This window comes from Crassostrea angulata, chromosome 10, assembly GCF_025612915.1.
Source record: "Crassostrea angulata isolate pt1a10 chromosome 10, ASM2561291v2, whole genome shotgun sequence".
Classification (NCBI taxonomy): Eukaryota; Metazoa; Mollusca; class Bivalvia; order Ostreida; family Ostreidae; genus Magallana; species Magallana angulata.
Window position 1 is genome coordinate 9901406 of NC_069120.1, and position 25543 is coordinate 9926948.

The following is a 25543-nucleotide window of genomic DNA, read 5'->3' on the forward strand; positions in this document are numbered from 1 at the left end:
TTAAATATTTCAACAATTTTTATTGACAAAAGTCAATGTTCTTGTAGAATACCACTATAGTCTGGAGAGTTATCAGGCAGCTAGAAAAGAAAAGCATGCACTATTTATTTACTGATCAATCCCCCTCCTCCTCAATCACATATAAATTCTAACCATTGTTTCTACAAAATATTCCACACATAAACCAACATAGTAAAGATTAATATTCTGTGAAAAATTACAGATTATAGAAATTTAAGGTATGCATTCGCTGATCAAACAGATATTGGGTAAAGGCATGTACACATATATCAAACAAAAAAAGATATAAGATGAAAGAATAAATAAAAACCTAAACTAATGGATATGTAGAGATATCCTACTATTAAACATGGCTATATACATGTTATTGTATTAAATAGAGCAAAGAAAATGTTTTATGAATATTAAACACCAACTATAAAAAAAAAAAAACAAGACCACTAAAAACTGTAGTAGTGTGAAAATCTAGAAATCTCTTGGACCATTTGGGAAAAATTCATTTGTTTACATATACTGGTACTGAAAATCAAATGTAGTAAAGTTGAACTTCGATATGTCGAATACAATGAATACATCAAAGTGATTTGCAAGTCCCAACGTCTTATTTTTTAAGTATTTTTCCCTTGATATCCTGAATACTCGGATATATCGAAGTTTTTAAACAGTCCCATCTGGTTCAAGATAACTAAGTTTGACTGTACATGATATTTTATAGTGAAATGAAATTTTCAGTAAAGCTACCAGTATTTACAAATTAGGTGTCCCTGGCCTGTATGTACAGTAATAATATAGTTGGGATTCAAAAAAATTATGTACCCGGTACTGGTATGTCAAAATTTTGATGATATCTAAATAACTTACAATGAATGCATGCTTTAATTTGAGCTGTTCTTCATGTTGCAAATTTTTTTTTAAGAGGCTGAAAGAAGATCATACATCAAAATAAACAGAATATACCAGCTAGTAGCCAAAATTATGTCAGAAATGTAAATATCAAGATAAAATTGACATTAAATAAATTTATAATTAACTTATAACATGTAAAGATTTATACGCTCAAAAGGTATATCTGTACTTTAATTTTACATATATATATCGTGCAAAATTTCCTTTCTTTTGTAGAATATTACTATTAAGGTGGAATAACACAACATCACAAAATGGCTGACAGCTGATCGAAACTACATTTCATTTTATTAAAAGAATTTTAAGGACTGAAACTTGTAACTTACCCCATAGTCGAGTGGATAAAGTGTCGGACTTGTGATCCGTACATCCCGAATTCGAATCCCGCAGGGGCTTTTGTTGTTACTTACTTGAATAATTATTTTAGATATTCATTTTTTATCCCCAAACTACAAATATTTCGCTTATTTGACATTTGTACAGTTTATTTATCATTATATCTTTCATTATCAAAACATTTCCTGTTAATTTGAGTGACTTTTTCCAGGTGTGTTATTCCACCTTAATACTTAACCAAGTCATTCAAGTGAACTTCTATCAGATTGATGGCCTTATATCTGTGCTTTAAAATCAATTTGATTAAAATCATTTACACAGAAAATTTGAACTTGGCTTTCACAATAAAATTGCTATTTTCCACTATTGTCACTTCTATTTAGGTAAATAGTCTCTCTAAATAAACTTTTAAGATATCTAAGGAACCCCCAACAACTTGTGAGAAATTTTAGGAAACCCATGAATTAAAACAGATCCATGTTAAGTTCACACAAATAAAATGTGCTGGAAGAACAAGCATTTCTTGAAAGATAAAGAATTATTGAATCAAATTGTTAGCTGTATGTCACAGAAAAATATGAAAGAAGTTTAAAAAAAAAATAATATAATTAATAAATGTGTATACAAAGGAAAATATTGATGAATTAATAAATACATGAATACATATATATCAATCAGAAGAAAGGCTATAAAAAGCAAATGTATTAACAAAGCACTTTGTAATTAACAGCCAAGTGTGCAACAAACACCAAAAGGTGAATATGGTCAAGGTTGGGAGGAAGCAGCATGGCTTGTACCCCCAGGAGATAAGTGTGAATCATTTGAATGCTTTACACTTATGCGGTCCTCTTCAGAGTGTGTTGTGTACAGGGGAATGCTGGGATTATTGATACTGCCGCTCTGACAGCAGGCAACATCTGACATCACGTCAGACACAAAGAAGATCTGAAATAAAATTAAAACAACTTGTTAATCTCCAAGGTTATGATGACCACATTTTCAAAGTTTTGAGAATTTAGATAAGCCCCAATGCTTGGAGCAAATAAGCAAGCACGTAAGAGAGTTTACATGTACGGTGTACCAACTATATAACTCCAACTCTATGATAAGAGTCAACAGTGTGACCGGACGCTATATTAAATTTGTTATCAGACATTCATGCAATATAAAGTAATCCAAAATCTTTTCTTTGGTCACATTCTGATAGATTTACAACCTCGAAAATGTTTTCCAGATCTTACACCAATAACGCAAGTTAATTGTTGCTTTGCAGCACAGAAAAAAAATGTTTTATTATAATTCACTTTGCAGGAAATTTAAAGTGAAAATATATCGTATACAAGTACTGAAATAAAGTTCAAAATTCAAATGTTGTATTTTCATTGAAGAATTGAAGATAAGGAATAAAAGATTCAGGCTCACACAAAGGTTGGTTATATACGTACATGTATGTACAATGTATCTGTCAATAATGATGACCCACAGAATAGAGCATTATTCAATCTAATTAAAATTACACTTGTTTATCCCCTCAATCCTCTCTGATTGTTAGATAGCGTATCATATAGAAATCTAGTTTTAATTAGATTGGAGAACCAGTGAGAGGAAGTACAGTGTACACAACACTATATATATTGAAGAACATGTCATACTGGCTCAGATTTCTATATACCTGGTACCGTGAACGCATGAAGAAGATAACGTATTCAGGTTGAACCTTGACATGACCCTTCATGGAATTATTGTTAGATCTTCTATGTGAAGTATCGAAAACCGGAGAGCGAATAAAAGTTCTAATTTTAATTGGAATTGAAACTGACCACTAGAATGGCTACAGAGATTCCAAGGACAGATCCGCCCAGGACGTCACTCCAGTGGTGCATGTAGTCAGAGATCCTGGAGATGGAGGTGTAGTAGGCTATGATAAACACAAGGATCTGTATCACTGGCCTCAACAGCCAGCATTTCCTCCACCGCATTCTGTTCTGTAGGTACATCTACAAAACAAATAGTCAGCAATCAGTCATGATTCTTATGATTGCCAGGTATTTTAAAGGGATATCATACTATCAAACTTGCGGCCCATGGGTCCAAACAATCACCTCAATATACAGTACTGACAAAATATTAAGTATAATACAGCCCTGTAAGGATATTGAATAAAATACAACCCTGCCAGGAAACTGAGCCTAATTCACCCATGTCTGGATACTGAGCATAATACAGTCCTGCCTAGATACTGTGCATGCTACAGCCCTGTTTGGATACTGAACATAATACAACCCTAGCAAGTTACTGAGCATAATACAGTCCTGTCAGGATACTATGCTTGATACATTCCTGTCTAGATACTGAGCATGATACAGCCCTAGCAAGACACTGAGCATGATACAGTCCTGTCAGGACACTGAGCATGATTCAGCCCTGTCAGGATACTGAGCATGATACAGCCCTGTCAGGATACTGAGCATAATACAGTCATATCTGAATACTGAGCTGTCAGGATACTGAGCATAATACAGTCATATCTGAATACTGAGCTGTCAGGATACTGAGCATAATACAGTTATATCTGAATACTGAGCTGTCAGGATACTGAGCATGATACAGCCCTGTCAGGATACTGAGCATGTTACAGTCCTGTCAGGACACTGAGCATGATACAGCCCTGTCAGGATACTGAGCATAATACAGCCCTGTCAGGATACTGAGCATAATACAGTCATATCTGAATACTGAGCTGTCAGGATACTGAGCATAATACAGTCCTGTCTAGATACTGAGCGAACTACAGCCCTGTCAGGGTACTGAGCATATCAAGCCCTGTCAGGAAACGGAGCATGTTACATTCCTTTCAGGGTACTGAGCATAATACAGCCCTGTCAGGATACTGAGCATGATACAGCCCTTTTAATATTTCTTATATGACTGTTCTGTCAAGTACATTGACTAATCAGTTTTCATGCTGGTAAAGAAATATGATGAGTCAGGAAAGCAAATCTGAAAAATACATTATTGATTGTAATTTGCAATTCATGAGAAAAAAAAATTGTGGAGGTGTTAACCTAGTAATACTCTGGTTCATTATATAATTTCAATTCCAATGGTAATATGAATGTTTTCAAATAATTTATGTTCCTCTTTCCCTGGAGATGCTACACACTATATATAATCAGGATAGCGGTTGTATATGAGAAACTGAAAATGTCCATACGTTTACAACGAACGTGATGCACGACATACGACTGGCAAAAACAGACAGCAATTTTTCAACTGATGAATTAGATGACCTCAATACCAAATTAATTACAATATCTTTTATAAATACATATGCATGTACAATAATGTAAAAACAAATTACATGTACTAATTTTGACAATGGTAGTGGGTCTAAATGATAAGCTAGCTATTACCAGTACATTGTACGAGACTAATGTCATAATTTTTAAATATGGATGATTAAGTTGTCATGCAGGTTTGGTTTTAGTATACTTACAACAACAAAGAACATGCAATACATTGTAATGGAACTGTGGCCAGACGGAAAAGACAATCTACAGAAGAAATTGTAAGCTACATGTAGTACATGTTGTGTACGTTATACGACCAAATAAGCAACACTATAAGCTTGATATATATATATATTAAAATTAACATTTACTGATACACGGACAAACAGACTTAAGATGCACTGAAATTGAGTTTTCCTTTTGATATTATATTGACATACAAATAACTGAGGTATTTCATCACACAATTACCTTGCTTCGTTGATAGCTTCCAAATCTGTCCCTGTGCATGAAAAGTCTTCGATGTAGCCAGTGTTCCAAGTACAGTTCTGGATATTAGGTTTACACACAGTGTAGAAATGAGGCCTCAGTCGCCCTATACTGTACTTAGCTATGTCAGTTAATAGTTGGGTTATAGCTGCCCCATAAAAAAAGGAACTCAACGTTCTGTACACCGAGATCACAAACTTTCTTTTGGTCACATCAAGGAAATTTCTTTTGGAGACTGAAAATCTGGAAGCTTCTATGACAATTACCTGTTAATGAATTGAGTTTAAATAACATTATAAACAATCACAAATTGTAGAATATTAGATATTCAGAAAAATAATTTTACAAATATTTGCATTAATCTATATATATCTTTCAGTCTTTAACTTCGAACCCCTTCTTGGGTATCAGTATTAGTCAATTGGTCTTTGCTAGCATTATCAATACATACTGGAAGCTTTGTTATAAATATTGGTATTTTTGATGCAATGGTTTTAGCATTGGAAAGGGATTTTTTATGACATTCACCCCAGTTTCTCAGTTTTTAGTACCCCGGTATGTTGATTTTTGTATATCCTTCGATCTTCATGATACATGAATTGTAATATGTTATTTTACAAATTGTACAATTGTATCAATAGTGAAAAGAATACTTTTTTAAAAATATTTTTTAAATCTACATTAATATACATGTATAAATACAGGCTGCTTTCCCAATAATAACATAGTGTAGTACTGTAATTTTTAATAGGAAATTTTTAAAACATTTTCCCCTGTATTTCTATGATATTTTAGAGCTTTGCACCCCTCCTGGGACTTTTATTAAGTCACATCACCTTGAGTAATTGATTGCTTTCCCTTCTCTTTATTAACAAATGAACAAGTATATCTGACTTATGCATCTTTTTTTAATTCAGAGCAATGCCATTTTTATTCCATTGTTAATAGCTTTTTTAAAGTTCATTTTCATTTCATTAGAAATTGTTTCAATGAAGATTATTTTTCATAGTTTTAAGGGAAAAAATTAATTTTCATCATACTACCAACCAAAAGTTTAATCTCTGAGTCATGGGAAGGCAAATGGTTTGGAGAGAGAGAGAGAGAGAGAGAGAGAGAGAGAGAGATCACTGATTACAGGGACATATTTGCCTCGGTTTTATTTTCACATAAAACCTTTTGCCTTGTAAGTGGGTGAATTTAAGAGTGAGCAAAATTTATTAAAAATATAACCATTAATTGGAAAGAATATCCATTTCTAACTGTGTCTTGGCAAATTCAAGACAGGGAGAAACTGTTTGCAATTGTGTACTAAAGCAAAAAAAACAAAGGGCAAAAATAACCCTTTATGCGTCATTAATACTATATTGACTCGAACTGACATTCTCCTCTTATGTGGGGAAGGAGGAAGAAAATCAAAAACAAAAACTAAAGAACATTTTCCAAAATTATCTAAAGGAAATATAAACTTACAAACAAAACAGGGAGTGATAAGCCAACAAATGAGGCTGCCCATGTAGGGATTGTGTTAGTCTTGTAGGGGTGCTTAATGCTCTCGTCATCACAGTATAACCCTCTTTGGAATGATTTCCCCAATACAAACAAAATCAAGCTTGGTAGGACAACTGTAATGTAAGCAGTGAACTGCTGAAAGTTCAAGCACACAAACATACATGAAAACCAAATTGCTGTGATATTCAAGTTAGCAACTATAAATAAATTATATATTAGAGATTTAGCATTAAATTAATAATCACTCAAATGTCATAAACTTATATACATTATACACCACTCTATTGTTTTATGGCATTGATAAACAAAATATATCACATCATTGAAGTTACAATGTACACGTACATGTAGTCATGTATATGTAATAAGTACTTATATATAAACACTATATGTAATCAGTACTTTATCCATGCAATATACACAATTATGACATTGATTACAAGATAATGAGATTTTTAGCTGCATTTGGTATGAAATACGCTCATTATACTGTCTACTAATTTAGATAAAATTTATTAACAGCTGTGTATCTGCTGCCCAAGTAAGGTTCAGTGATCATGTGTGTTGCCTTAGGGGTAGACAATAAATCAAATGTTACGAGGTCAGGCGTAAATAGGAAATACTCATGCAGCCCAACCCCCACTAACAGTTTATCCTGTGTTCTGTAAATGGGGAAGTGTTTCTTGTGTTGTTTCAAATCCTGCTATTTTATCAGTTTCTCTTATTATATATAAATTTTTAACATTTCTTTTAAGTTTCAGAAATAATGTTAAAAAAAAATCACATTAATTTCAATTTTTAAGAGTTTGTTCATTGTAACAAGTTAAACATAATTTACGGGTTTGAATTTTATCATAACACAAATTAAATGAGCTTTAAACAGTTTCCTCATTCGTTTATATGGAGTTTATTTTAGCACGTCATTTGTTTTGCTATTTTAAAGATCATCATAAACATGTTAAACACAATTGTCAAAATTTATTGCATCTTGCAAAATACACTGATTGAAATTTCTTTAAAAAAAACTTAACAAACCTATTAGAATGCAGACAGCATCGATAACAACCCTGAACACTAATTTCCGTTCCATGACAACCTCTATAGAGATTCAGCCCACTCTTCAAGCAAACTGGGCACCATCAACATCGACCTTGCGTACTCTTGACCATCCCGGAGAAGTGCAAGTTACAGTCATATGACCTTACTTCCGGTAAAAGTGAAAGTTGAGAAATGTCAACAAACGACAGCAAATTGCACGACAAGTGTATATTTTGTAAGATTGCAAATTTACAGGACCCTGAAACAAGAATATTGTATCAGGTAACAAATTACAAGTTTGAATTACATGACTACATCCTCACAATTAAAACCCAGTCTTCGGGAACCTGTAGTGATAGCAGTATAAGCTATTTTAAAAGGTGTAAATATTGTACATTCTGTTATCTCGTGAATCTTTTTACGCAATCCACATATTTTTTTATTATAATGTACCAACACCCATTCGGAGCATAGTCATACACTGGCTTAAAGGTAAAATTCCCATGGGGAAATGCAATTGTGATTAAAAACTGGATGAAAACAATGTCCTGTTGAAAGTCACAAGTGATTATTGTAATCAGCACTGTAGCAGGGAATTCCAAGGCGAAAAATAACACTTTGGCGTAGAGGTGCTCCAATGGGCTGAAAGGGTGTGAATGGAATGTATATAAATGGATCATGATAACATGAGCTCTGCAGATGCTAAAAGAATTTGCTCCATAATGTAGGGGACACTGCTTTCATGTGATCTGTGTTTATAGTTATGATGAACTGAGTTACCCTTTGTTTAGACTCTTTTTACAGCTGTGTGGTAGGTTTTGTTGAAGCTGTTCCCATACGTGGAAGCATTTTCAACTGGACAAACAAGACTCTTATAGCTGATTTTTGTTTGACTACTGGCAATGTGTATTTTAGAAGATGCAAGGTCATTATAATATATTGGCTTAATACTGACACAGTGTTATTGGCACAGTGCAGAGAATGTCTTAACTTTAGTAGCTGGCATAAGTAAATTATATCTCATAGGAGTCACTACCAAAATCAAAGATAGGAGAGATACAGTAAATAATACTCCATGAATTGTCAGCACTTGACAGGTAGACATATCTACACTTTTTTAAACATTGATCATGCATATTGATATACAGTAGTTATATTTGTTCCTTCATACAATCAAGTTTTGTCTTTCTCTCTCTCTCTCTCTCTCTCTCTCTCTCTCTCTCTCTCTCTCTCAATTCATTTTTGCAGAATCATTGTTTGTTGAGATTTTTAAAAAATCACAGTGATACTTTACCAGTTTACACAATATCTGATACCTTACAGAATGAGGAGTTTGTGGTGTTTCGAGACATCAGACCAGCAGCTGATCATCATTATCTGGTCGTAACAAAGCAGCACATCAAAGACCCCAAACATCTCAAGGGAGACAACTTGGAACTTTGTAAGATTATTTTATATATACAGCCATCATCAAATTTTGTGTGATACAGTGATACTGTCAAAGAATTTGAGATTAAGTATTTTACACTGGCGATAAAGCTTTTTCTGTGGATATTGATAGCAACAAGCCTGCTGTACAGTTTATGGAATATGTGAAATCAATAGAATGATTCCAATGGCCATTTACAAATAAAAATGGTACATAATAATGTGTGTCATTGAAACTATATTCACAGACAAAATTGGATACAAACTTTTGTGACATTAAACATTTCAAGATATATTCAAAGGTCAAGTATAGCATTTCAAAAGACTCAAATGTCAGTGGCTCAAATGTTATTCTTCAACATCAGTATCTTGAATCCTTTGAAATATTGAAGTTTTTTTGTTGTGCTCATCTTGTTCCAGATTAGAAAAAGTTTGACAGTAATACAATTAAAAAGGGTTTTTGAGGAATTCAATCTGCATTACCAAAGCTCAATTTTTAGTTTTGCATTAAAGTATATGACCTTGTGTGTTTTGTTTGGTTTATTTATAGTGCTATAATGCCTCATCATACTTTTGTTGTAGTGGTAGAAATAGAATAGATCCATCCACTTTGTTTTATCTCTTGACTTTGATGTTTTACAGTGGAGCGACTTGTTGCCACAGGTGAGACTGTATTGAAGAATGCTGGAGGGAAGAGTGAAGAAGCAAGGTAGGCTTACTGATTGACCTATGTGGACAGGTAATAATCTTACCTGTGGTCATCCTTTACCAGGACAGGTGACTGTAATCTGCATAAGTTGCAAGTTATATTTCCTTGTTATGTAATTATAAATATACCGGTATGTCCATGTAGGACAACCACACACAGCCTCCTTCAAAAATGGTCTCGTTCTTTTTATCATGGAGTTAAAAAGGGTGCTTATTTCAATCATAAAACAAAGTTATATAAATTCAGTATTAGTTATATGTTTATAGATTTTTATTTGATTTTGTGATAGTTTATGTACAATTTTATTTATGTTAGGTTCAGCTTTTTATTAAGTGATATGCTGCTAAAGTTAGAAAAAAATCAGAATGATTATTTTTTTTGTAATACATGTACATGTATTACAATATGGATTGAAAAAAAAAAATCATTTTCCCTGCCTATTTGATGATAGATATATTATAAAGATGTACTAGATCATGAAAAATCAGGAAAATTTGCAAACTTCTCCATTCTCCATGCAAGAGGATAGATCTAACATTTAGGGAGTCACCAACTGAAGTAAAATTGACTAATGCCAATCATTATTGCCAAGGTACCACTATAAGGTACCACCATAAGGTACCACCATAAGGTACCACTATAAGCAGATGCAGGGATGAATGATTTAACTCTCTTGACAATTTTAAGGGTTTAAATATCTGGTTGTATGGCCTTTGTCGTCATTGGCACCTTCCACACCTATCTCCTAAAAACTACCAACTTTGATCCCAGCAAAAGCTGGGATTGTTTCATTCTGTATGTTCAGATTTCTGAGTTATCTTTCTTTTCTTACTCGTTGGGAAAAACATATGGAATACCTTAATCTATTAGTATGGATGAAAATAAATTAAATTCAAAATAAAACTACTGTTTTAAACTGTTCAAATTGTAAACCATTTGACAATAAATGGATTAAAAAATATCTTTTAAAGGTTAAAAATTGTAAAATTGCTAGCGGGTTTCCAACCTAATGACTTGCAGATCACTGGTTGGCATGTAAACTTAATGTGCTATGACATGAGGCATCAAAATTTTAAAAGGAAAAGTACATAAAGTTAATTGTTTATTTCAAAGAGAATAATATACAATATGGAGGTGTCCCATAACTTCCTAGGCATTGAAAAACGAAATGAATATATACAAGAATTTTGAGAAGTTGTACTAACAAAAATGAACTTCAAAACTCAGAATTACAATACAAAAAGCCATTATAATGGCGTATAAAGTAGTTAATGCTTTAATAAGTCGTATTAACAGGATAAAGACTCTTTGTTTTTAACCATGACTTTTATTTCGTAATTCTTCTTTCTAAAATCGTAGTGACGAATGAATTATTATCTTGTAATGACTTTTTACCCGCCGTAACGACTTTAAACAGTATAATTCATGAAAATATAATGACTGTAAATAGTATAGTAAATGTAATGATTTTAAATACTAGTAGTATAAAACTTGTAAAGACTTTAATAGTATAATGCATGTAAAGTAATGACTGTAAAAAGAATAATATATGTAAATGTAAAGACTGTAATAGTATAATGCATTTAAAGTAACGAGTGTAAAAAGAATAATATTTGTAAATGTAACGGCTGTAAATAGTATAATTCATGTAAATGTAACGACTGTAAATAGTATGATGAATGTAAATGTTACGACTGTAAAAAGTATTTTTAAAAATGTAAATGTAATGAATGTAAATAGTATAATATATGTAAATGTTACCACTGTAAAAAGTATAAAACATGTAAATGTAATGACTGTAAAGAGTATAATAAATGTAAATCTAATGACTTCAAATAGTAAATTGCATGTAAATGTAATGACTTTAAATAGTATAAAACATGTCAATGTAACGACTATAAATAGTATAATGCATGTAAATGTAACGACTGTAAAAAGAATAATATATGTAAATATAACGACTGCAAATAGTATACTAGTAATACATATAAATTTAACGACTGTAAATAGTATAATATATGTAAATGTAACGACTGTAATTAGTTTAATACGTGTAAATGTAACGACTCTAAATAGTATTATATATGTAAATGCACGACTTTAAATAATACATGTACAGATGTATAATCCATGTAAATTTAATGACTGTAAATAGTATAATACATGCAAATGTAACGGCTGTAAATATTAAATACATTTTAATGTTACGAGTAATTATCTTAATCAAAAATCATAAAAAACAACTTTTTAATTTCGTAATGCAGACTACTATTTACATGAATTTCTGCCTTTTATCTTAAAATTACGACTATGTCGTGTTTTTTTTTTTTTTGTTTTTTTTTATTTGTGTATGTGGGTTTTTTTTTATTTCACAACACTTTTGTGCATATGTTGCAATTATTAAAGAAATTGTAATAATCATGATTTTTAGAGGGGTTTTGCAAGAAAACCATTAGCCTGTCGTCACATGAAGCAAAAGATCTATGTCAGAATCAAAATTCGTTGGCCACGCATGATCACCAATTTTCCATTCTTTCCAATTAAATAGAGTCCGACGTTGATGATTTTAAAAAAAAGCCTAACACTATTTCTTGTTGCTGTGTGGTCCTGTTGTCATGGTATCTGAGGGTAACATGGAAAAATGTCATATTAAAGCTTATTTGAGAATATTTTATGTGATATGGCATTAATTTTGGGTTTCCTGGTTAGAATAGATTACGATTAAAAAAATGTGATTCTTCAAACGAAAGACGAAAACTTATTAAGAAATGCATATTTTCAAAGTGTTTCCACGGTACCTAATACTTTATTTGAAGTCACCATTTCTTAAGTTCTATGGTCGATACAAAGACGTTGTCAGCAAAAACAATCTGCCGCTAGGTCAAATGCTGACTGACGTTTTTCATAGTTATTGTTCAGCCATTATTAAACACCGAATTGCCTACGAATTTTTTCCAATTTCCCGATAACGACCAAGAGCAAACGGTGGATTTGACGGTCAGCAGAAGATGCTCACACCCCCATGACCTGATCCTACCTCCTATTTTGTAGAGGTCCGTGTTTGCTCTGGTTCTGTTTTGTATTTTTTCCTTTGGACTTTTTGATTTTGAACACTATTTTTCAGTTCGTTACCATGGCAACGGTTCTCAATTTTCAATCCTAAATTCTTTAATGTACAGTTATAATAGCGTGAAAAAACTTTATGATTGTCATTTTAATTTCAAATTTAAAATGAAATGTTGTGATATAAAATATAAATAAAATTGGTGACTATGCATGACCAGACCTCTTTATGAATCTTTGATGTATATACAAATGCAGAATTGACAAAAAAAACTTAAAGTCTTTTATCATTCAGAAAAAAAGTTTTTTGTAAATGTTCATACATACATACATTTTATTCTGATATTAAATGAAAGAATTGATTCCACAAATGTCTTTTAAGTTGCTTTTTAACAAAAGCTCTTTTATAAAAAAAAAAAAATACACCTTTCTGTCAGAAAGGCCTTGGACATCAGGTTCTCCCTTTTCGCAAAGCTGCTATTGGCTGTCTATTGTCTTTTGTATTAGAAAAAACCAAAGATGTGATAATTTCGAGGATACTTTATTTTCTGTCATTGACATTTTAGACGTCAGTATTTTGCAATAACATCAGCATTTTACGGAATCTGCTACCGCCGCCTAATAGTTAATTAGTCACACACACGCTTTGATATCAATTGGTGTGTCAGGTTTTCTCTAACGTTCTGTTGAGTACAGAAAAGGAGTCAAATTTGACGTAGGACCCTACATTTACAGACAAAGGTAACAAATCAAAGCCTACAAGAGACTTCCTGAAGATATTAATAATATAAATGATAAGGAAACCAAAGTGAAAATCACCTTTTTGTAATCTAATCTATAAATGCGACTTCATCTCATCGTTTAATTGGATGGGCATATGACAAATTTATGTTAAAATGTTGTCACTTGTATCGATTTTTTGTCCTCGGTCGCCGATGGGACAGCGAGAGAGGGCGAACACACCATGCTTTAAGGTGACACCCAACCAGCCTCTAGTGCAGGTTCACTGATTTGCTCTACTGCTGTTTGTGATTAAAATTTTGTACATTAGAAATTAAAGTTTACGTTAGAGAGAGAGAGAGAGAGAGAGAGAGAGAGAGAGAGAGAGAGAGAGAGAGCATAACCAGTAATTTCAACATCAAACAAAGCAAAGACAATAGTTTGTCAATGGACTTGTTAGATTCTCCTTTTCCTATACATGAAGAAGACACTGACAAGTGAAACTTGCTGGTTTTCGTTGACGTTTGATCAAGAAAACTCTAAAAGTTAGATAGCGTTATGCTATGCTGTATTAGTTAACAAATATAAGACTTCCCACTAACGTCTATTAGCTTAGGACAGCCTTTCTTTAGCGTAATCGACGACCATAACGACTTTTAAACCAACGTAGAGCTTGCAGGGGTTAAGCTCCTTTTAAGTCCAAGCAAAAGAAAACGAGCTAAGCCCTTATTTTAGAACCCAAGAAATGTGTTGGAGCGTATTTTTGATGCTAGACCTTTTTAATTTTGAAGTCGTTATTGTAGTACAGTTGCTCGTGATCTCTTCTTATCTGTACCAAGTATATATAACTGAACCACCGAAATCTATGTAAATTATGAACTTGTTTACTGCTTTCACTGGAAGATAAATGTTATCTTGTATTGAAAATTTTGATTGCGAAAAGTTTGTTTCGCAGTGATATCACCTATTATAATGAAATAAAATTACTGAAATGAAATAAAACGTTTCATTTTAGAGAGATAAATTGTAAACTGAATTTAAACTGTAACCATAAATATTTGGAAATGTAACATCGGTGTAATGATTGTTTTAGTAGCGTTCTGCTTTAACTGCGCTTTACAATTCAGTTAAATGTATTTTCAACATTTAAAAAAATCATATATCCAATAAATGAGCTTAGTATATAACTAATGAAATGACTGGCTGTTGTGATGTCGAGTTTTGAAGCCTTGAAATGATTGTACTAAGATTGTGATCAATTAATGATTCAAATAACGATGTTTCTGTTTTATTTTGGTGTCCACTCGCAAAACGCAAAATTTATCTGTGAAGGAATTCTCAATTCCAAGATTCTTCCAACTGTGTTTCCTACATTAATTACTAGTACGTTGTCTTTAAGTATCTAAGCTCAAGATTTAAAAAGGAATGAAATATCAAAGAATAATTTGAAATATGCGGAAGAGATGGCATAAATTACTGGAGAGGAGACTTGCAGCTTGTGTAAAGGTGTCGTTTGTGGTAGGTCTGTGGCGAAACCGACAATCAAAGCGACAAAAATCGCACCAAACAGTCACAACAGGGCTTCGTTAGACTGATTGACAAAATGACAATACGATTGTGACGTGAACTCGAGGGTTCACTGGTGCTGGTTGTTGTTAATCGAGAAGTTGGCTGCTTACACCGGTGTAGAAGTCAATTCTATTTGATGCGGTATTTTGTTGATTAAAGAATCTTATATACATTTTTTCATATACATGTACATGTACATTGAAACACTTAAATTTCTTTTACCAAATTAAATTCTTAGAACTGGTATAAACTTAATATAAATTTTGTTTTTTTACAAAGCACATATGTAGTAGAATTGTAAACAAAAAGATAAATAGTGTAAATTAACTGTAAATTACATGTATGGGGAGGTCCCTTTTGTATTATGATAATAATATTTTCTGGTCTGATACACTGTCATTTTTTTGGTATTTTTTTTTTCTCTATATGGGTGTTGATTCAATTGTAACTCCATTAAATCCTAGCTGCGGTGAGTGATTATTAAAAAAAACTACTGCACTTTTTCAAAATCTATAAATTTGAAAGTGTTATGTGAAAACTACATGTAATTGAGTTACTAGTATTTTGTCAAACCAAAATAGTGACGGATAGAGGGACGAGCATGTACAATGTAAACAACCCGACGCTTTTCTTTCACGACGCTTTTCTTTCAAATTGTGTTAAATTATATTGTTAAAGTTCAGATTGATTGAATTGAATTTTATGTCACACCTAGATTATTAAAGAGTAACAGGCAAACACTTCCACTAAGAAACGACCGAATGCGGATTTATAATAGTTATGTAATACAATAATATCAAGTCCATACAAATGCCCAGAATATGTTAAATATTAACTGCGTACTTAATGAACACGAAGTAACAACTATTAAATTTTATATTTGTAGAATTGTTAATTTATTTTTTTTCTATTAGGGTTCAGAATGCAAGTTATGAATTCACTTGATTTAAGTACACATATATATTTAATAATTTGAATTACGTAAACTATATTTCATTTACATAAAATTCATTAATTTTGATATACTGGTAATTTATTAAATAGGGCAATTGTTCTTGTGAAGTTTGTACTTAAGCAAAAAGCTTGAAAAAAAATCTCCTCCAAAATTCAAAGCTCGACCCTAATTTTTTTTTTTTTGTTATTGAAAATAGCAAAAATTAAATACGAGGGCAAATGAAATTTAGACAACTAATAACTCACAGACCTGCAGTTCCTAATCTTAATATCAGATCTGTCTTCAGGTGAACTATTCTAACTTTATTTACTAGACTGTTACAAGGTCGAAACTATATTGTATAACCCCATAACTGCACTCATTGCTCTAATTTGTTTCTCTTTGTTTACTTTTCTAAAGTATGAATTACTGCAGAATAAAACCAAAAACAAAACAAAACAAAACAAAAAACCCAACAGCAATAACATCAAACAAACAAACATAACAAAACAAAAATACTTTATCACGGTCTTCAAAACTTCCAATAGCTCTTTATAACTGGTGACAATGTTTTGGTTAATTTTGAGTGCCTTTTGCAAGTTCTACAAGAATATCAGAATAGCGTTTCTAAGCCCGTGTTTTCTGTGAACAGAAATAGTAAAAAAGGATTGCCAAAACTTGGTAGGACCTTGCCGACTTCTGACTTTTTATATTTTCATGTTTTTCATTCCATTTTGATTACGCATTTTTTTAAAAATTTATCTTTAAATGTGAATGTATAGCTTCATTGTTATTTTAAATAGTTTTGCCACTTTTGATTGGTTGTAAATTGAGTTCTGTATCCGTACACAGGTCGCCGGTCGTACATGTAAATATTCGTATGTATCTTTTTATCTGCTTCCTTCCTACTCGTCATTCGTCTTTGTGTCTATACAGAGAGGGCAATGGTAAAATAGCAGTAAGGTGAAACACGTACTGCGTGTGACAATAAGATAGATGATAATGCGGAAGTCTAAAGCAGGAATGCCGGAAGTAGGAGGTGAAATCAAACAATCTTCTCAAACATCATTGCTTTGCTCAGTGAAATAGGTATAAAAATTGTCAGCTATGGTTATTTTGAAGAAACTGACGTTTATACGTAAATTTGTGTTGATTTATGTTTAAATCCAAAAATATCATCCTCCATTTGAAGGAAGCCAATCACAGTTCGTTATATGCATCAAACGACAAGTTAGAAGAAATTATCGGTCAGTGATCATATATTTTACGTTTTCTTCGCTTAGTCATGAAACCCATTTGAATTTTTATTTCATTTTGTCACTTCAATGAATTTTGACATTTTGATGTTTATGCACAAGTTACTTTATAATACGAAAACTCATCACAGGCTTTTCCAGTTTACTACAATATACTGTATTTTACTAGTACTTATGCATACAAACCCCACTAAATATTAAGAATTTGTAATCTCATGAATATATTTGATTTACCAGTTGTCATTTAAATTGAAATTTTATAGAGATCTGACATTGACTTTTGAATTAACAAAGGAAGTATTTTGCTTTTAGCGTACTCTTTTGCAGAATCACGTTTTCCCTTTGTTATAAACAGATTCTAGCTAGTCGTATATCTCAACAGTTACTGCTCTTTACCTTGATATACATGAATGTTCTATAAATGTACAAAATCTTATCAAGAAAACTTTTTTAAAAACCCACTTTTGGCAAGGGGCGTCAAGGCCAAGCTGAATGTAAACTGTATTCTATAAAGTATAGTCGAGGATAAAACGCAACACATTTAAGGTTGACAATTTCTTTAGATTTGTTGATTTTCGTACTATTTGATATTCCTAACTGTCATAAAGGATCAGTGAAGACCACTGTGAATTTGCTTAAGAATGGTTTATAAGGATGAATTGAAAAAACATTCACCAATTTTTAAAATGTTAATTAGAATTCGCTGTTGTTTTGAACACGGGGAAGACGAAGGAGAAATAAATTCTAGACAAGTAAATAATATGTGTATGTTATGTACGCTTTAATTTAAGTTTTTCGTTTCATTTTTTATTTCAAATCTTCATGTTGAATGACAGCTGTATGAAAACATAAGGATGAATGTGCCTCAGCACAATTAAAATGATGTTGAATATTCAAAACTTCCATGTCGATGTAAATGCATGTATAGATCTCGTCTTTTCGTACGCCCTTTCGTCGAATTGAAAAAAAAATTAAACGACTTCTTGTTCAGTTTCACTGTGTCAATTTCAAGCAAACTTCGCACTAAGCATCCGTGGTTTAAGGGATTTATGTTTTATCAAATAAAATATCAGACCTTTCAGTGAGGGATAATTCTTACCAAAACCCTTTTTGGACAGAGAGGTTCTGTAATGGGGTATGGTCAATTTGATATGGAAATAAACAGACAACAAATGACTGTTATTTCTCAAGTTAAAAAAGAAGCAATCTCAACGTTCGGAATTTTTTTAAGTTTGTCAATGTCCTAACTCTTGGAGCCAGAAAGGGGTCAAAATGTGGTTATGGGGTATTTCTAAAAAAATTTGGAAGAAATTAGCTCTGCCTAGAAATTGTAAAATGATATGCTTAAAAGTTAGTTAGACGTTTAAGTAAATGCAAGCCGTGATATGTCTTGGTCATTTATCATGGATATATGTTATTGTTTATATATCGTCTTCGGAAGAACAAGTATCTAAAGGTGAGGTTTAACACAGCAGAACAATGTTTCTGTTTGTATGTAACGTATACATGTAACTTAAGTATTACGTCTGAAAATGGACATTGATAAACATCTTTAAACGGCGCATCATAATTATAACTAAAGTTTATTATAGTATTAAAGAACAATAGTTTGAAACTCCAACAAAAATGAGCGTAATATTTATTTGAAATTGCAACACCACTGAACAAGGTGTGTTGCATTGGAATACAGATGACTAAACCTTAATTTAACATTGCAACAGAGATAAGCTAAACAATGTAACACAGGTGTACCATTTTTGACTACAGTTAAACAGTGCAATTCCAATGCATGTACTAATTAAACAGTGCTTTATTTTAATAGTGCAGCACAAATAGCTCCAGTTTAATGTCACCATTATTCTCTTATTTCATCGTTGAACAATTATCACTTTTATTCAGTTTGTCACATTTCATGCGACTTTTTTGTAAAATTGTCAATGTCTTTTCCTTGTTTAGAATTGATAAATAACAATATGACTTGCATCATATTTTTAATGAGCAGACATTAAGTCTTTTATACTCACAATTAAATGCATATCGCATGCTATTCGTCTTACAGAATGCACAATTTGAAACCAAATAAGGAAATCAACTAAAGCATTGTAAGGTCGTTCAAACTTTCTGAAAAAAAATCACAAGCGGTCGTCTTCGTACTTCGACGTGCAATACGATTAACTGTGGTCAACCAATGGAAGTGTTTATGTCATCACGAACAACGACTCACAGCGGCCGACATTGTCATAACCATGGCGACGAGATTACCTGGCAACTGGTTTTAAATCCATTAGGAATGATTAGTTCTGTAATTAATAAGGAAGTGGACCAGGTACACGGTGCAGTACTGGTACATTATAGGTTGCTCTCAGGTAAAAACTGCGGTCAGTTGTTCTATTAGAATTTCTCAAAACTGCGAACCGAAACAAATATGTGAGACGCATCTGTATAGTAGCTAAATTTCCAAAAACACGCCCCAAAAGTGAATAATTGTTTAATTAAAATGTTCTTTATGTTCTAAACTTGTAAGGATTCAAATTATAATTTGCAAAATGGTATAATGAGAAATTGCATACTGTAAAAAAAGAAAGTTAAAGGAATAAGATAATTTGTTTACTCGTGAAGTTGATGTCTTTTATCAAATCTATATTTTCATTAATCATCTCTACATTCAGTTTGAATATATTGACAGCTACCGAAAAAAAAACTATTTTCTCAAGTTTTGGTGGTATCAATCCCTCAACCTGAAAATCCCAAAGTGGTTTGTTTTTTCTATGTGAGGCTTTGACCATGGGTTTACTTTCTTAAAATTTTAATTGTTGGGATAAAAAAAAAGATATTTTTTCTTATATATAGTGGATCATAACTTTAAGTTTTTGTTCATTGAAATTAGATCGTTTTTCATTAGACCTTGATTAGACTATGACTGCAAAATAAAATACGTGCTTATTGTAGGTGCAATTTCATAAATTTAAAAATTGCACATGTTTGGAATGGAAACCGGTGTCCCTGTTGAATATAATAAGTGCTTTAAAATAAGTTCCATCGATTATACTGTACCATTTAGTACTTTAACAATCTTTAATGGTGGGTATTTCTGTCATTTTTAGACATTTCAAGACATCTATCTCTTTAATTTTTAATGAATATCAGGATGCCGATGCGAAGTTTTCTTCTAAAAACACGTCTTCTTTGCATGTACAAAAATGCGGACCTTCGACAACTCTTTAGCTTCATAAAAAAAAATCTTTTTATCTTGTCAAGAAAATGGAGTGGTATGTACGGGTAATTGATTATTCGGCTGAACAAGGAAGAAGAGTTTTTTGCTCTGGCCATTTTTTCAGCTTGCAGCCGTACAACCATTGATTACATGTATAGCAACAGTTATGTACTTCTGTCTACATCGTATACCAAGTCGTCGTCTTTGAAAAAATAAACTTTAAAACTCCTTATTTTACGCGAGGACCTAATTCCGCGGTTCAACCGTTTTGCATCAAATCGCGAGAACATAAAATAGCGAACGCCGACGTTTTATCATAGTTCAGTTCAGTTTACATGTGTCCGAAAAATAAAAGCGAGATTTTGAAATCCGCGAGATGTACTTTTTTGCGATTTTACGGAACAAGATAAATCTACTCTAATGATATTTTGAAATTTTAAGATATTTTTTTATATAATGTAGATCCGTTTGTTAGTGATATCCAAAGTCCAGACAGATTGATATTTGTGCGTGTCGAAACATGTCTTCATTCTCAAAATACGAGACTATAGTGCAATTTATATACCCTATACTCAATCTGTTCATTAGTTTGTTACATTGTATGTACAATATAATGATTGTACACTTAACTGTTCTATAAACAATTGATACACTGAGTTCTAAACATCGTTACAATAAACTGTTCTATTAAATCTGAACGCTTTCTCTTTTAACCTAATGCTGGTTTTTTTCTGTACAATTCGTGTACTAAAGTATACTAATGTAATCTTTGAATTAAAACAGTTGGGCCATCTCTGCACGGGAATTTTCCGTCCGCACAATGCACCCTGTAATTTTGAACTTGAATTAAATGATATGCCGTTTGTTCATCAACACATTTGTTATTAATTATTGGCAAGGATCAAGAAGCTACATAATTTTATATATTTGTTGATACTTTCCTTTCCAAAATGTCAATATTTATTTGAGTGTGTAATGTATTCAAGTTTTATTAAACTCTGACATTTCCCTTAGCTTTTTTATCCGTTACACATTATAAATTTTTGAAGAGTTCAAGGTTTTTGCGCAGAAAGCTGCCGATATAAGAGTACAAATATCTGTTCTACAGAATGTCTCCCTTATTTTTATGTCTGGCAAGGCATGATAATCTCTATGTTTTGTTTTTTTTTTTTGTTTTTTAAAGGAAAAACCATTGTGTGTTTGGAAAAGAAAATATCTATGGCTTTTAAAGGGCGATAATGAAAGTGTAACTAACACTGTGAACGCTATGATCTCGTGAATATGACAATCGGAAACTAAAAAAAAAGCTTAAAACATGTCGACACCAGTACAGAGTAGATAACACCGATTTTGATTAAAGCATGAAGGACAAAAACAAGATTAGCGTCAGTTAACCTCATTTTTATTTTTATATTTTTGTTCTTTAATATGCAAAAATGCAACAGTCGCTACGTAATGCATTAATTACTTCGTCTGTCAGAAAAATATGTTTTTAGTGAAATATATGAAACTGAAAGAAATCAGCGTCAAGTATTTCAGTGGAATATTTACTGTGAAATGCGATTTTATCACATTTTTTGTGTAACTCTATGAAGTCTTCATTGTTTTAAAAAGTGTATAACCAGAACGTAGAGTTTTAAGGAAACGCTTTAACAAAACAAAAAAAATAATTCTGCAAATTGACCTTTTAGTCAAGGAAGTCTAGTTGTAAGGTAGACGATAGTAATTACTATTGAAAATTATTGCTTCAAGGTTTTCTTGGAGAAACAATAAGATATATTTAAAACAATGTGTTCATGAAGAGCGTTTATTATGTCAAGAAATTTCAAGGTCTTTATATCGTATACCTAATAGTGTATCAGTTACTAGGGGAGACAGCAACCGGAAGTAGAGCTATGTCGCCTTCAGCCCGTCGTCAAGAGAATGTATTGCCCCTAAATTTAAAACTGCAAATCCCCCATTACTTGTGTTTTTTAACTGAGACAAGTTTGTTAATTAACGATAGAAAAAAGATAACAGAAAGCATCGCAATGCACATCGGAATACTTTTATTTAATGCTGAAAATTTAAAAAAAAATCAACAAATAGCACCAAACAGAGATATTGATATTCTATATATATTGTATGGTTTGTACGGTAGTAAAAGTAATCGCCTTCCCATTTTCTTCTCATTTTGAAGTAAACATCGGTTGTATCGTAGAGTTTGAAATGGTATCTAGCGCGATTGCTATCATTTTTTCAGCAGATAAGCGGTATCCAAGATTTTCTCGTTTTATTCTTAATTGTTACAAACGTTAACAAATTTCTTGTGTGGGCAAAAATGAAGTAACATTTTCAATAAACCTATGATTTTAATGATTTATTGATACACAGTATTTTTTCAGTTCTTATTACACACCTTTATTGCTATACATATATGTAGTAGATCAATCATGTCGTAAATTTTGAACATACCGGGTGGCAGTTAATACAAAATTTACAACATGACAGTATCCACGCCTGGATTATCACTATAAAAAGAGAGTAGACTTGAGTTGCAAAAGTCTACAATGTATATTGAAATATATATGATGAAAATATTATATAAAAGTTATTTCCATAGTGATAATAATTTGAAATTTTGACTTAAATTCTAGTTTATGATCACGAGGCGTGTCTTCTATCAACTTTTTTGCTTTACGGAAAACAATGTTTTAAAGTTACAAGATCGCTGACAATTATATGGCCTTGTGCATACATTACCTTCTATATGTCTAGATAATTGTCGATCAGGATTTACTTATATTGATTAGAAATAAGATATTGTGTTTTCTGGTAGATTTGGGTTCCACTGGCCACCCTTTACGTCCGTAAAACACCTCCATTTACACGTCATCGCCCCAGTGACGTCAATGACCTTTATGTCCAGATTGATATTTCGTGAGGGGTCTTACTGGTTTGTGACGGTTAGTATCAACGTCAAGTTAATATTTGAAATTTAAATTGAATTTTTTTTTTATATTGATATTCACAAAAAAAATTGTAATCTTTTGATATTTTCAGGCTAATTGGATGATAAATCGGTTGAAAAGCATGAGAAACGAAAAGACCGAGATACCGCCAAATAGCAGATCGAGTCTTGAAAATACGTGAGTGCGGGAGCCATCAATCAGACAGGAACAATTCAATGGATCGTGTGTAACCTTCAGAATGTGTCAACATTTAATACCAAGTTCAATTAGCTTCTAATACCAGTGAAATGTCAATGTTATTGTCTAAGATTTACGTGATTAAACAAAAAATGCAATCAGAACAAATATTTGATGTCGTTGAGCACTTTTATCACTCTCTGAATGCCAGGTCTGTTCTAACTTTTATGAACGTTTATGAGTGAGAAGATTTAGAAGATTTCTTCCGTATTTTAGAGACGTGATGGCAAAACCCCATTTTTACACAACTGTTTCTATTTGTCATATGATTCAGTGATATCAGGATTGACTGATTTTTGTAGCGTTTATCAAATTTCCTGTAAGAGGCTTTAGTAAAATTGTCACTGATTTTCTGTTGTTTATCACTAGTTTGAAGAAATGACTGTTTAAAATGAAGATTCACGTCTTTAATCTGAAAAATTGGCATCTCAGAAGTTGTACAGTAACAATTTAAATTAAAATAAAAGTATTTTTAGTACTTTGTATCATATTGCACATGTATTTATCTAATTTAAGTGATATTTGTATCCTTGTTTGTGGGCCAAGAAAAACATTTTCTGAAGCAAAGCATTTAGGTGCTTGCAAAACAGAGCATCTAAACCACTCTAGATCAGATTACTCACATGGCCCTATATCGTTATTACTCGGTCTACATTTCGGCCTTTTGTGCACATTGTCATTATAAAGGTATAGAGATATAGATATAGTAATTAATGAATTGATAATTTCTATTGTAGAAAATAAGAAAATATAATTTTTACAATTCCAAAGATTTACAAGTTACCTTAAGTAAGCTATTGATATGAATTTTGTCTGGAATGCAATTGCATGTGTTTGTTCCCATTTAAGATTTGGAGACCTTTAGAGAAACTTGATCAGATAATTTTTTTTATTACAGAAAGGTTTTGACACAGGAAATTAGTTCAACATGCTAGCCACCCGCATCAACAAAGCGACGAATCCCGTACTCTTCTAAACGGCACGAAATAAAAACAAAATTTAAAGGTCACAGAAATAAAGAGAAACAAAATAGTTATCGGGTTTTGAAGATGTGATTCTTTGTTTTTTTTACGATCTACATTTATCATGCATAATACATGACTAAGAAAATAATCTTTGTCTGAGACTATCAACATATTTATTATGGAGGAAACCTTTGCATGTACTTTTCATCAGGGAACATCTGTGGTTATATCTGCGTGAGCTTATCTCCATCTTAGGAATAGTTGATTAATAGGAAGATTTCTTAATAAAGTCTTGATTCCAGGAAAATATTCCAGGATTACACTACAAACACAGTAGCCCTTTAATGTGGGCAGACATTGCTCTAGTCTTTCGGAATCAGGTCAGCATCGGCCGAGGCTGGTCACGCCAAAAAAACTACGCCGCCAAAAATTCAGGCAAAAGTGCAGATGTAAATATAAGTTTACCATTTTAGAAGGATTTGCAGGCAGGTGTTTGGTTGTATGTTTCAAAGGCGTTTTCTTTAAATGTTAGGTAATTTAGGTTTCTTTAATTTTTGACACCAACTTGATGAAATAATACTGGAATCCCTTGGAATAAGCACCAGAGTTCGTACCTGTCAATGGGTATTTACCAAAAATCCATCAAAGAGAGCGGAATTACACAGGTTAAACGCTCTACCTGATAACATAGTAATTAATTCCTCAATTTGAAAAATGTTTTACTAGAAAATGACCGCAAACGAAACCGTCCCACCTCTGGGGGTACTTGCCGAGGTGCTTGTGTTGTAGATACCCTGTCGCGTGACTGTGGCTCCGGGATCAAGTGATGCAGCCTTTTTAATTATTCAAATGAAAGTTTTAGTCTATTTGTAATCTACTCTGGGATACTTAAAACAAGGCCCATGTTC

The 25543-nt window shown here is 32.2% G+C and overlaps 2 protein-coding genes across 7 annotated transcripts; one reads left to right on the forward strand and one right to left on the reverse strand.

The window, feature by feature from the left end:
* LOC128166092 (phospholipid phosphatase 1-like) lies at positions 1-7746 on the reverse strand. Of its 5 annotated transcripts, XM_052831020.1 has the most exons (8): positions 7587-7746; positions 6513-6664; positions 5025-5308; positions 4760-4817; positions 3084-3260; positions 2098-2208; positions 883-940; positions 1-80 (listed from the first exon to the last, which is right to left on the reverse strand). In XM_052831020.1, exons 1-7 carry the CDS (start codon positions 7639-7641, stop codon positions 914-916), a joined length of 864 nt encoding a protein of 287 aa, XP_052686980.1. In that variant the 5' UTR covers positions 7642-7746; the 3' UTR covers positions 1-80; positions 883-913. The 5 variants fall into 5 exon arrangements, 4 of the variants coding, with proteins under 4 accessions (XP_052686980.1, XP_052686978.1, XP_052686979.1 ...); XR_008241117.1 differs by having other exon boundaries at positions 883-2208; XM_052831018.1 differs by lacking the exon at positions 883-940.
* LOC128166093 (adenosine 5'-monophosphoramidase HINT3-like) lies at positions 7675-24718 on the forward strand. 2 transcript variants are annotated; one of them, XM_052831021.1, is made up of 6 exons: positions 7675-7871; positions 8913-9030; positions 9660-9726; positions 23301-23427; positions 23525-23610; positions 24569-24718. In XM_052831021.1, the coding sequence occupies exons 1-6, from the start codon at positions 7782-7784 to the stop codon at positions 24603-24605; spliced, it is 525 nt and encodes a 174-aa protein (XP_052686981.1). In that variant the 5' UTR covers positions 7675-7781; the 3' UTR covers positions 24606-24718. The 2 variants fall into 2 exon arrangements, with proteins under 2 accessions (XP_052686981.1, XP_052686982.1); XM_052831022.1 differs by lacking the exon at positions 24569-24718 and having other exon boundaries at positions 7685-7871; positions 23525-24153.
* The last annotated feature ends 825 nt before the right edge of the window (positions 24719-25543 follow it).